Source organism: Cervus elaphus, chromosome 22 (assembly GCF_910594005.1).
Source record: "Cervus elaphus chromosome 22, mCerEla1.1, whole genome shotgun sequence".
Taxonomy (NCBI): Eukaryota; Metazoa; Chordata; class Mammalia; order Artiodactyla; family Cervidae; genus Cervus; species Cervus elaphus.
In genome coordinates, this window is record NC_057836.1 from 28,126,492 (window position 1) to 28,140,935 (window position 14,444).

A 14,444-nucleotide genomic window follows, 5' to 3' on the forward strand; every position below is an offset into this window, starting at 1 on the left:
GTCATAGCTTTTCTTCCAAGGAGCAAGCGTCTTTTAATTTCATGGTTGCAGTCACCATCTGCAGTGATCTTAGAGCCCAAGAAAATAAAGTCTCTCACTGTTTCCATTGTTTCCCCATCTATTTGCCATGAAATGATGAGACAAGATGCCATTTTCTGAATGTTGAATTTTAAGCCAACTTTTTCAGTCTCCTCTTTCACTTTCATCAAGAGGCTCTTAAGTTTTTCTTTGCTTTCTGCCAAAAGGGTGGTGTCATCTGCATATCTGAGGTTATTGATATTTCTCCCTGCAATCTTGATTCCAGCTTGTGCTTCATCCAGCCTGGCATTTTGCATGATGTACTCTGCATATAAGTTAAATAAGTCGGGTGACAATATACAGCCTTGACATACTCCTTTCCCAATTTGTAATCAGTCTGTTGTTCCATGTCTGGTTCTAACTGTTGCTTCTTGACCTGCATACAGATTTCTCAGGAGACAGGTAAAGTGGTCTGTTATTCCCATCTCTTTCAGAATTTTCCACAGTTTGTTGTGATCCACACAGTCAGAGGCTTTGGCATAGTCAACAAAGGAGAAGTAGATGTTTTTCTGGTATTCTCTTGCGTTTAAAATGATCCAGTGGATGCTGGAAATTTGATATCTGGTTCCTCTGCCTTTTATAAAACCAGCTTGAACATCTGGAAATTCATGATTCACGTACTGTTGAAGCCTGGCTTGGAGATTTGTAAGCATTATTTTCCTAGCATGTGAGATGAGTGCAATTGTGTGGTAGTTTGAGCATTCTTTGACATTGCCTTTCTTTGGGATTGGAATAAAAACTGACCTTTTCCAGTTCTGTGACCACTGCTCAGTTTTCCAAATTTGCTGGCATGTTGAGTGCAGAACTTCACAGCATCATCTTTTAGGATTTGAAATAGCCCAACTGGAATTCCATCACCTCCACTAGCTTTGTTCTTAGTAATGCATACTAAAGCCCACTTGACTTCACACTCCTGGATGTCTGGCTTTAGGTGAGTGATCACACCATCGTGGGTATCTGGGTCATTAAGACCTTTTATGGTACAGTTCTTTTGTGTATTCTTGCCACTTCTTCTTAATATCTTCTGCTTCTGTTAGGTCCATAACATTTCTGTCCTTTATTGTGCCCATCTTTGCATGAAATGTTCCCTTGGTATCTCTAATTTTCTTGAAGAAATTGCTTTCATTTATTTCTTTGCATTGTTCATGTAAGAAGGCCTTCTTATCTCTCCTTGCTGTTCTCTGGAACTCTGCATTCAATTGGGCATATCTTTCCTTTTATCCCTTGCTTTTCACTTCTCTTTTCTCAGCTGTTTGTAAAGCCCCCTTGGGCAATCATTTTGCCTTTTTGTATCACGTTTTTTGGGGATGGTTTTGGTCACTGCCTCCTGTATAATGTCATGAACCTCTGTCCAAAGTTCTTCAGGCACTCTGTCTACCAAATCTAATTCCTTGAATCTATCCGTCATCTTCATGTAGAATCACAAGGAATTTAATTAAGGTCATACCTGAATGGCCGAGTAGTTTTCCCTACTTTTTCAATTTAAGCCTAAATTTTGCAATACAGAGCTGATGATCTGAGCCACAGTCAGCTCCAGGGCTTGTTTTTGCTGACTGTATAGAACCTCTCCATCTTTGGCTGCAAAGAATATAATCAATCTGATTTCAGTATTGACCATTTGTAGAGTTGTCTATTGTGTTGTTGGAAAAGGGTGTTTGCTGTGACCAGTGTATTCTCTTTACAGAACTGTTAGCCTTTGCCCTGCTTCATTTTGTACTCCAAAGCCAAACTTGCTTATAACTCCAGGTATCTCTTGACTTTCACATTCCAATGCCCCGTGATTAAAAGGACATCTTTTTTGGGTGTTACTTCTAGAAGGCCTTTTAGGTCTTCATAGAACTGTTCAACTTCAGCTTTTTCAGCATCAGTGGTTGGATCATAGACTTGGACTACTATGATTTTGAATGGTTTGCCTTGGAAATGAACTGAGATCATTCTGTGGTTTTTGAGATTGCACCCAAGTACTGCATTTTGGGCTCTTTTGTTGACCCTGAGGGCTACTCCATTTCTTCTAAGGAATTCTTACCCACAGTAGCAGATATAAGGGTCACCTGAATTAAATTCACCCATTCCCTTCCCTTCAAGTTCACTGATTCCTAGGATGTTAATATTCACTCTTGCCATCTCCCACTTGACCATATCCAATTTACCTTGATTCATGGACCTAACATTCCACGTTTCTATGTAATATGGTTCTTAACATCATTGGACTTTACTGTCACCACCAGATACATCCACAGTTGGGCCTTGTTTCTGCTTTGGCTCAGCCTTCATTCCTTCTAGAGCTATTAGTAATTTCCCTCTGTTCCTCCCCAGTAGCATATTGGACACCTTCCACGCTGGGGCCTCAATTTTCAGTCTCACATCTTTTTGCCTTTTCATACTGTTCATAGGGTTCTCATGGCAAGAATATTAGAGTGACTTGCCATTTCTTCCTCCAGTGGACCACATTTTGTCAGAATTCTTCTCTATGACCTGTCCATCTTGGGTGGCTCTGCATGGCATGGCTTATAGCTTCAATGAGTCACACAAGCCCCTTCACCACGACAAGGCTGTGATCCATGAAAGGGACTGTGGGGGGCAGTAGTGGGGGGAGGGCAGCTAACATTGTACTCAATGGTAAAAATCTTAGAGCTTTTCCTCAAAAATCAAGAGTGAGACAAGTATACCAACTCTCACCACTCTTATTCAGTTAGGTAAGAAAAAGAAATTAAAGGCATCCAAATTGGAAAGGAAGTTGTAAAAATGTCCCTGTTTATAGATGACATGATATTACATATAGAAAATCCTGACCACTTCTCAAACAGCCATTAGAATTAATAAATGAATTCAGTAAAATTGCAGGATACGAAATCACTGAATTTCCCTCACTATCCAAAAATAGGGCATTCCTATGAAATCTTTAGTAAGCCAAAATGGCGAAAATGAAAAAGCAATTACTTTAGGCTGCATCTTGCTAACAAATTCACAGAGTAAATCAAGATAAAGCACCCATGCTCACAGACAGGTCCGAGCTATGGCAGCTTGACACTGAAGTGCTGAGTGTAGTTCTTGGGAAATGAGCTTGGCAGCACCAGCCTCACTGTTCAGGGTTCACGCTACCTTGAGCAACGAGAGCACTGCTATGAACAGTTTGTTGCCCCCCAAAAAGACTGAATGCTGTCTTCACTTTTCACCTTTCCTTGTAAAAGCGAAAATTATCTGGATTTTGTTCAGTTAGCAAAAACAGGTGATAATGGAGGTTTTTCCTAAAATCAAAATGGCATGAAGCAAACTTCCAAAAAGCAGAAAATACACACACACACATATATATAAATCACCTGATTATAGTAATAATGAACAATCAGAAAGAGAAATTAAGATAACAATCCCAAGTATAACTGCATTTAAAAGAATTAAATACCTAGGAATAAATTTAACCGAGGAGGTGAAAGACCTGTACACAGAAAAGTCATAAGATACCAAAATAAATTTGAAGAATTAAAAGTAAATGGAAAATATTCCATATTCATGAATTGGAAGAATTAACATTAAATGTCCATACTAAAAAGTGGTCTACAGATTCAATCAATATTGAATAAGTTTTCTATCAATATCCCAATGGCCTTTCCATAGAAACAGAAGAAACAATCTTAAAATTTGTATGGAACCACAAAAGACCCCAAATAGTCAAAACAGTCTTGAGAAAGAACAAATTGATGGCAAATGAGCCTAAAACATACAATAGGGGAAAACAGTCTAATAAATGGTGCTTGGAAAACTGGACAGCTACATGCTTTAAAAAAAAAGGAACTGAGTCACCATCTTATACTGTTGTTGTTCTTTAGTCGCTAAGTTGTGTCTGTCTCTTTTGCCACCCCGTGGGCCATAGCCTGCCAGACTCCTCTGTGCAGGCAAGAATAGTGGAGTGGATTGCCATTTCCTTCTCCAGGAAATCTTCCCAACCCAGGGATCGAACCTGAGTCTCTTCTGATGGCAGGTGGATTCTTTACCTCAGCCACCAGGGCAGCCCATCTTACACCATACACAAATATTAAGTCAAAATGTTAAGGGCTTGAATGTAAGACTTGAAACCATAAAACACCTGGGGGGGGTGGTGGAGGAAACATTGGCAAAAGGCTCCCTGACATTGATCTTACTGATGATTTTTGGAATTGAAACCAAAAATAAAGGCAACAAAAGGAAAAATAAACAAGTGGGACTATATCAATCTACAAAGCTTGTTCACAGCAAGGAAAACCATCAACAAAATGAAAAGGCAGCTTACTGAGTGGGAGTAAGATATATGATTAACAGATATCTAGTAAAAGACTAATATCTAAAATATACAGAGACCTCATATAATTCAGCAAGAAAACCAAACAAGCAAATTGAAAACTGGACAGATAATCTGAAAAGACATTTTCCTAAAGAAAACATACTTGTTTTGTTTGGCCAAAGATGGCCTATAGGTATTTGAAAAGGTATTCCACATCACTAATCATCAGGAAAATACTAATCAAAATCATGGTTAGATATCACCTCACAAATAGAATGGCTATTATCCAAAAAAAAAAGACAAAGTTTCCTGAAGAAATTGAAACTAGAACTACCATGTGATCTAGCAATTTTACTTCTGAATATTTATTCAAAGAAAATGAAAATGCTAATTCAAAATGATATGTGTACCTCTGTGTTTACTGCAGCATTATTGGCTGTAGACAAGATGTGAAGGCAACCTGAGTGTCCATCAATGGATGAATGAATAAAGAAAGTATATAGTCATACAATAGAATATTACTCATCCATAAAAAGAATAAAATCTTGTCTTTGGTGACATCATGGATGGACTTTAAGGGCACCGTGCTTAGCAAAACAAGTCAGGCAGAGAAAGACAAACACCACCAGATTTCATTTGTATGTGGAATCTAGACAAAATGAAACCAAACTTATAGATACAGAGAACAGACTGGTGACTGCCAGAGGTCAGGGAAGGGGTGAAATGGATAAAGGCATCAAAAAGTATAATCCACCAGTTATAAAATACATAAATCATTGAGGAAACAGTGTACAGCATGCTGACTATAGTTAATAATACTGTATTGTATATTTGAAAGTTGGGGAGGGTAGATTTTAAAAGTTCTTGCCATCACAAGAAAAAATTTAACCCTGTATGGTCATGGGTGTAAACTAGACATCATAATCAAATCATTATGTTATACCCCTAAAATTAACATAATGTTATATTGATATTGTTCTATTAATGGTCTATTAATTATAAGCTTCATTTCAAAAGTACCAGTATAAATTTAAGGACTTAAATATAAAATATCTAAAATTAAAAATCTTGCACTCAAGAGAAGAATGGAGAAGATGGGAGAGTCAGTGAACCGGAAGATAGATCAAGGGAAATTATCTAATTTAAATAACATGGAGAAAAAAGATTAGAAAAAGAAAAATAGAATTTTAGAGGTCTGTGGGAAAATACTCAAAGATCTAACATTAGGTCACATTTGTTTCTGAACTCCAAAGACAGAAGTAAGAGTTTGAGGCAAAAAAATATTTGAAGAAATAATTGCCAAAAACTTAAAAAGTTTAGTGAAAGGCATACATTTATAAATTTAAGTACCTTATTGAGTACCAAAAAGAAAAGCTCAAACAAAGGCATGCATTTATATATTATTCTCAAACTGCTAAAAACCAAAGACAGTGGGAAAAAAATTGTGAAAGAGCTAGAGAAAAAGAACACTTGGCATGTAGAAGAAGAATGAAACAATGTAGGCAAGAAATAACCAAAGCTAAAAGACAGGGGAACATGTAACAGAATTGGAAAATAAAAAGGAATATCAATTTAGAATTCTGCAGATGGCATATGCCCTTCAGCAACAAAAGAAAAATACCTATTCCAATGAAGGAAAGCAAAAAGAATTTCACACCCTGGATTTGCAGAATGAGTTTTCCAGGCCCAAAAGAAGAACTTGACATTCAGTCTACTGTTTTTAACTTTGTTAGATATAATTCATCATTCCAACCCCTCATAACTCAGTCCTGATGATCTGATCTAGCATATTGGCCATAATACTCAGATTATTGACACCTGTACATCATATATCTCTCTTTATTCAAATCATGATAAAACCTGTTTAGTTGGACATGATCAAGGCAAATATTTGAGGTATATGGGTAAAAAAAAACTGTTACATTTTATCTCTAAGTTACTAGTTTCTGCTTTTTATAGTTCATCCTTTTCTCCCATCCTATCAAATATAACATCATAAAGCTAACCTTCCAGTATTTATCTGTTCATCACAATTCCTCAGCAATCACTAACAAAACACAGTCTGTCTCTTACTTGTATTTAGTTTCCTCTGCACTGTGGATAGAAGCTAAGGCTTTGGAAATTGGAAATCATCTACAGTGGTTCAATGCAACTGTAAAAAAAATTTTAATTACCAGTTAACTCAAACAGTTCTTCAGTAGAGTAGGCTGTAAAAAGCAAATGAGATTTAATGGCTTACTTGTAACATGTTATTAAGACTGAGAAATGGAAAAACTTTTAAGCTTCACAAGATACTTCAGTGAAAGTCTGGAGCCTTAGTTAGAATTCTGAACTTTTAGAAGCAATTCAATCCATGTGTACTGAGTCAGAAAAGAAGTTCTATCTACTAGACTGTGACTTTTGTCTGGTTGCTAACTATATTAAGTAGAGGATTAATATATATATATATAATATATATTAAATATATGATACATATATATTATATATATATATATATGATACAAGATGATCATGCCAATGAGTTGGTTATTGCCTTGGAGGCAGAAACTATTTTGATCACTATTCTGTGTCCTCTCTCAGAACATCCAAAGTGCTAGACATACGGTAGCTTGATTTTTTAAAAAAATTATTGGAAATCACCTATTGATGATAAGTTCTATTAAAGGCTTAAATTGATGTGATGTGAAGCAGAATACCATCCTAATTGAATTCACGAAGACCTGAAATCATCCCATTTTATACAAATTAACACAAAGACTGGAAAAGCCATTCCACCACTTCTTTGAGGCAAACCGCAAACCATACATCACAAGCATTCTTATTGTACTCCTGTACTTTTAATGTACATTGTCATTTTATAAAAACACCCTCTTCATGATGGCCAGCCTGAGTTTCAAAATTGCCATTTGGCAGGCACATAAATGAGGGAAATGCTTTTTTATTACATTGTTTTGTTTCTGGCATAGACCTCAGGTTTTGATAGCCCTATCTTGTTTTAATCATCTTCAGTTGATTTCTACCAATGCCTATATTACCCTATGATTGGAAACATTTAAGTTAAAAAAAAAAAAACTTGGTGGAAAATTCTCATAAATTATTCATCAAAAAGATAATAACCTATTAAATACAATTAAACTTTGAATTAATCTACAGACATTTCCAAAGTGTCTGATATTTTTAAACCATGTACCTTCATCACATAACTAAGAAAATTTGATCTAGAAGTGCTCTTAATTTGAATCTGTCAGTTTTCTTTACATTCTTTTTAGAGAGACCTTACAGGGTAGTAGATAAAAGCATAGGCTTTACATTGAAACCTCCTGAATAAAATAAAGACAATACTAGCTCAAGGATTATTTTAAGAGAGTGCTTTAAATAAATTAAACATTCACTATGTGGTAGCTCTTATTATTATTACTGTGTATGAAAGATAAAAGTCTTTTTCATACACTCATATGAAGAGTTGCTGGCATGCCCTACAATGTGAAGATGGTTTTATTTACTTTACAGTTTATATTTTGTTTTCTTTTTATACCAACAAACTAATGCTTACTATTGATAAATTATATTTTCAAGATACTTTCATCCACTGATCACAAAAAATACAAAAGTAACATTGAAAACTATTTGAAGCGCTGTGTGCAACCTAAGGCAAGAAATGAAGACAGAAATTTGACATGTTTAAGTATTAGCAGGGCTACCTAGGTGGCACTGGGCTTCCCTGGCGGCTCAGATGGTAAAGAATCCACCTACAATGTGGGAGACCTGGGTTCAGTCCCTGGGTAGGGAAGATTCCCCTGGAGGAGGGCATGGCAAACCACTCCAGTATTCTTGCCTGGAGAATCCCCGTGAAGCGAGGAGCCTGATGGGCTACAGTCCATGGAGTCACAAAGAGTCAGACATGACCAAAGCAACGTTGCACACTCACACAACTGTTAACAACATTATTTAGAAGTCAACATTGTGAATAAGGGCTTCCCTGGTGGCTCAGATGGTAAAGAATCTGCCTGCAATGTGGGAGACCTGGGTTCAGTCCCTGGGTTGGGAAGATCCCCTGGAGGAGGGCATGGCAACCCACTCCAGTATTCTTGCCTGGAGAATCCCGTGGACAGAGGAGCCCGGTGGGCTTCTGTCCAGGGGGTTGCAAAGAGTCGGGCATGACTGAGCGACTAAACACACATTGTGAATAAAGATTCACTAATATATATGTTTATATATATATATTTTTTTCTAATTTAAAATAATAACCAAGCTAAGAATCCCCTATATTTCACTTTTCAGTTGAGAAGGAAGGCTCTTCCACCAGTGAAAGCTAAGAATATCCTAAGACTTTTGTTTCTAATCTTTTCAACTAGAGGAGCCTCTTTTTAGATAAGCAAAAATGTTTTTGATTTCTCAGATGTCATTGAAATCCTTTTGCTATCTGATATATCTAAAAAATACAAAAAATGTTTAAAACTACTATAAATGCAGCCATGCTTTTAAATAATAAAATTGTGTTAACAAAAGCACCTACATATGTTTGAAAAAATAGTAAATACGTGTGAGACATATTTATTTCCTCTGCAGGGAGTGCTTGCTGCTAATGTGGGGCCATCCCCCTGCCCCTACACAAAGTCCCCCATAAGGCACTCCTTCAATTAAACTGAATGTACCTCTTCCTGTTTCTTCCATGTACTCCACACAGCAGGACATGGAGAAGAAAACATATTGGTGGTTGCAAGAGGGCACAGGAATGTAGTGCAAAAATATGACTTTAGTTCACACTCCGCCATCTATTAGGCCCCCAAGAAATTGTTGGATAATCATTAGCTCCTAGGAGCAGACTTAAATAACCTGCTGTGCTTATTGTCAAGGAGATTTTTAATGAGTTAGTGAAGTCCGGAGGGTTGAGAGGACTATCACAGAAGCGTAAACAAGGTCTCAGGAAAAGGACAGCAATTAGAGATCAAGTCTCCGAGAAGAATGGTGACCAAGGATTCATTCTGAGACAGAGTGCAAGTAGTTATGTTACAAATACAGTCTAGCTCCAGTTGGAGCAAAAACAGGAGTAAGAAAGGGTCATAAGGATCTAACTGTCTAACAGGATCTGAGAGATGAGATGAGATAAAGTCAAAGGTTTTGAAGTGAAGCATTAAGATACTGTTCAGACGGTAGAGAATCTGCCTGCAATGTGGGAGACCTGGGTTCCATCCCTGGGTCATGATGTAGCTGACTGATCAGCTACATTAAGATACTGAACATAACAGACTTTAACAGATACATTCCTGATGCCGTGGTGTGCATGAAAAGATCAGTTCTAGCAGAGAAATCCCTTCAGATAGCTCTGCGTTCAGGGTAAACCCCTAGGACAGACCTTGGAAGCAGACCCCAAGACACATTTACTTTACCCTGCAGTCGACGTTTTCTCTCATTTTTTAATTGGGATATAGTTTCTTTACAGTGTTGTGTTAGTTTTTGCTGAACAACCAAGTGAATCAGCTATGTTGTTCAGTCGCTCAGTCACGTCCAATTCTTTGCGACCCCATGGACTTTACAGTCCATGGAATTCTCCAGGCCAGAATACTGGAGTGGGTAGCCTTTCTCTGCTCCAGATCTTCCCGATCCAGGGATGGAGCCCAGGTCTCCCACAATGCAGGTGGATTCTTTATCAGCTGAGCCACAAAGGAAGCCAAAAATACTGGAGTGAGTGGCCTATCCCTTCTCCAGCGGATCCTCCCTATCCAGGAATCAAACCAGGGTCTCCTGCATTCTAAGCGTATTCATTAAGCGGAAAAAAAGATTCTCTTAAAGACTTGAGAAATCCATGTCTGCATTTACAGCTCCTAAGGACAGGCTAACTGTGCTGCTCAGATCAAATGCATCTCTGACTTAAATTGTTCTATTATTCTGAAAACAATAAGATATTCAAGGATCTTGTCGAGGACACTAACTGGAAACAGAAGCCCAAACCCTTAATTAGTAAATGCCTGGTAAAAGCTGGTGTACAAAATACTTTTTCTGTTCCATGATTGGGAGCTTATCCCTCAGCGGGGAATCCTTGAAACGTTCTGAGAAGCAAAGTGACACAGTCAAAACAGTTTCCAGGAAGGTTAAATACATCAGTGATAAACAGAATAAATGAGGGAATGAAGTGGGAAGACCGGGACACAAAAAAGTCATTAAAATCTAATGGTAAGTTAGGGAATAAAGATCTATGGTGGCAAATGAACTAAGGCAAAAAGGGATGATGTTGATCTTGGTACATACCAGGATTTGAAAATCAGTGACAAGGGAGATATTGGAGATATTGGAGAAATGAAACTGCATCATTTAATACAATTTCAACAGGCTGAAAAAAAATCAATTTTGGAGTAGTGAGGAAAGTGAAGATGGATTTTGGTTAGAGTATAACCTACTTGTAGAGCTCTTCATAGGAAGAGCTGGAATCTGAAGGCTGAATTACAGATTCCAATTTGAGAGTCATCAATATCAGTGGTTCTCAACTGGGGTCAGCTTTGCCCCCCTGGGGTCATTTAACACTGTCTGGGGTCATCTTTGCTGTCACAACTAGGAGGATGGTATTGCTGCAGCCTGGTAGGTAGAGGTCAGTGATGCTGTTAAAATGTCCTCAGGGCACACAACAGCCCCCTACAACAAAGACTCACTTGGCCCCAAGTGCCAATAGTGCCAATGTTGAGAAATCCTGCTCTCAAATGTCAGAGTACATTAGGGCCATCTAGTCCAATCAGTGCATATCAGTTCAGTTCAGTTCAGTTCAGTCGCTCAGTCGTGCATATAGTGTATTCTTATTCAAATTATAGAAAATAAAAATAGTAGGAAGCATTTATTGAATCTTACTCTATTTCAGGCACTATACTCACATTCAGAGAAGGCAATGGCAACCCACTCCAGTACTCTTGCCTAGAAAATCCCATGGACAGAGGAGCCTGGTAGGCTGCACTAAGAGTGGGACACGACTGCGCGTCTTCACTTTCACTTTTCATTTTCATGCACTGGAGAAGGAAATGGCAACCCACTCCAGTGTTCTTGCCTGGAGAATCCCAGGGATGGGGGAGCCTGGTGGGCTGCCGTCTGTGGGGTTACAGAGTTGGATACAACTGAAGTGACTTAGCAGCAGCATCAACATACTCACATTACATGGTTTATTTTATTTAATCTTCTGAATACTTTGAGATCAATGCCACCTTTAGCCCCATTTAAGACGTTAGGAAACTGATCCACAGAGAAGTTATCTACCAAAAGCCACAGTTCAGTTCAGTTCAGTTCAGTTGCTCAGTCGTGCCCAATTCTTTGCGACCCCATGAATCACAGCATGCCAGGCCTTCCTGTCCATCACCAACTCCCGGAGTCCACCCAAACCCATGTCCATCGACTGGTGATGCCATCCAGCCATCACATCCTCTGTCATCCCCTTCTCCTCCTGCCCCCAATCCTTCCCAGATTAGGGTCTTTTCCAATGAGTCACACGGCTGAGAAATTTGGGGGCCCACAGTGCAACCAAAAAGCCTATCCCAGAACCACAGTTCTAAGATGTCACCGCTAAGATGACACATACAGTGATTATAGGTATGGAATGCTCAAGCCCAGTGGTAGAAAAGAGAGACAATTACACAGAGCAGAAACACTTCACTGCCTTCATTCCTCTCTCTCTCTCTCTTTCACACACACACACACACACACACACACACACACACAAAATCAGCTCTCTCAAATATTAATAGCAATGTTTTTCTGTGTCACAGAAAATTCCATTGTGTCAATGACAAATTTCAGAGCTCCTCCTGGGGGATGGTTTTGAGTGGAGCAGGGTATCTTGAGCACCATCCAAAGCAGCAGTTTTGATGATCTTATCATTTTGACATGTGCATGTATCCAGATGTATTTTATCTAATTTGTGAATAATAATAAAGACCCAGATTCTCCTAATGACATGATTTTTTACTATGTAAATTAGAACAGAATAGAAGTTAGTCCTATAATAATGTATATCATATTTCCTTACTCTCCTTACTTTCCAATATGCTTTTCTAAGTGTCAAAGAACGATATAAAATTCAAGCTAATGACCTTGGGGATGGCACTGGATGTTGATGTGTGAATGTCATTGTCATTCACAGAATTTGTTGAAAACCACTGATTTAGTAGTTAGGATGTATTCACCAAGATAAGCATTTAAACTCCTCAATTGTGACTTTCAGATCATCCACTTTAAATGTAAATTACACAAACATTTCTCATTTTATCAAGCGAGATATGCATAGCTTCTCGTACAATTTTCTCTCCATTTGGTCACAAAGATAGAACCCATTTCTCTGAAGTACAGTTGTTTCCGAACTTTTAAGAGTATACTCTGTCTTCAAATTTATTAAGAAATAAAAATATTCATAAGAAGAAAGGTTGAAAAAGGGAGACATTCTGAAGCCAGTTGGGGAAGTTCAGGGGGAGGAAGGCTGTTAGGCTAAGCTAGAGAGAGGGGGTCCAGAGAGCTATAGATTTAGCATCATTGATCCACCAATCAGGCCGGAACTCACACAACTTTGGGAGTGCCACAGAAGACAATTTTGAAAGGATCATCCAATATATTTTAGGGTAATTTAGATCAGTGCTCCCCAACATTTTTGGCACCAAGGACTGGTTTTGTGGAGGACAATTTTTCCACGGACTGGAGTGGGGGATGGTTTCAGGATGATTCATGCACATTACATTTATTGTGGACTTTATTTCTATTATTATTACATCAGCTCTACCTTAGATCATCAGGCATTAGATCTCAGAGGTTGGGAACCCCTGACTCAGATAATAAAGTTATTATAACTACCTTAAAATCTTGTAAGTAGGTCTAATTGATATTTTAATTAAATTCTATCTGAAAATATGATATTATGCAATATACATTTACATGTCATTCAATTCTACATCTTATTTTAGGTGTTAAACTTGAATTTTTTTCTTTTTTTTATTTTCAAGTGGTGTACAGTCCCCTGAGGCACTTGGGTCCTCAGCCAGTGGCTTATAGTCATCTCTTGACCATTTCTGTCAAAAATGCAAATTTCATTTTTACTACAAAAAACTGAAGTAACTCATACTTACTGGAGTTTTAAATGTAGCTCTCTGACACGGGGCTTAATTTAAGATGGACTGTTTTACTCCTTTAAACTGTATTTTGGGATTCCTTTTGAGCTCTGATGTATTTCTTTTGATTGTTCTCTTCTTTTCTGGTAAACAGTGACTGTAATAAATCTTGATCCTGTCTTTGGTCTAGATATTTAGTAGCCGTGTATTTGTTTTCTTTGATAGCCATGCACATTAATATTTATAACCATTTTCCTTTGCAGCATCTCCCAGATGGCTCCGCGCCCAGTGCACATGTTGAATTTTATCTTTTACCATATCCCAGTGAAGCCCGGAGGAGGAAAACAAAATCTGTTCCAAAATGTACCGACCCCACTTACAATGAGATTGTAAGTATGATTCATCTCTTGTCCCGTCACTTTGTATTTTTTCTTACCATTTTTCAGCTTCACAACGAAATATGGAAAATCTGTAGTAATTGGCAGCATTATTTCATAAAGGGAAGATGTTTCCCAAAATAGCCACTGTGTGCCACTCACTGTTCTTGATGCTATAGAAATAGGAAAATACAGCTTTCAAAGTGCTTATGAACCAATTTTCAAATTGTGGCTAGCTTACAGCAAGAGCCCAAGACTTTATGGCATTTGTTTCACCTCCTAACATTATCCTTGACTCCATCTTATTTTCTCTAACAAGCTTTTCTTTCCCTCGTTTTCCTTACCTGATAACTTTATCATAGTCTAATCTATTGTACAGCAATAAACATTATAAAATCTCCTTTGAAAAACTGAAAAAAATAAACAAGTACAAAGCACACATTATATTAAAGTTAATTTATATTATATATAGCTCTCTAATTCCTTTGTAGTATACAATCTGAACATCCGATCCTCTCATTCTTTCTCAGGCAAACCCTACATTTTTCTTTTGATTCCATCCTTTCCCATCTCCTCTGTACCTTGATCACCTGATTCTTTGCTTACCTTTCCAGTTCCTCAACTCTGAAATCTTAAGGAAAATAAAAGGGCTTCAAC

General features: G+C 37.8%; 1 protein-coding gene across 1 annotated transcript in view; it reads left to right on the plus strand.

Annotated features, from left to right (window-relative positions):
• PIK3C2G (phosphatidylinositol-4-phosphate 3-kinase catalytic subunit type 2 gamma) overlaps positions 1 to 14,444 on the plus strand; it is a 410,949-nt gene that overhangs the window by 385,817 nt on the left and 10,688 nt on the right. Inside the window, exon 32 of the mRNA XM_043882432.1 lies at positions 13,674 to 13,799. Within this exon, the coding sequence (XP_043738367.1) occupies positions 13,674 to 13,799 (126 nt within the window). The remainder of the gene's footprint in view (positions 1 to 13,673; positions 13,800 to 14,444) is intronic.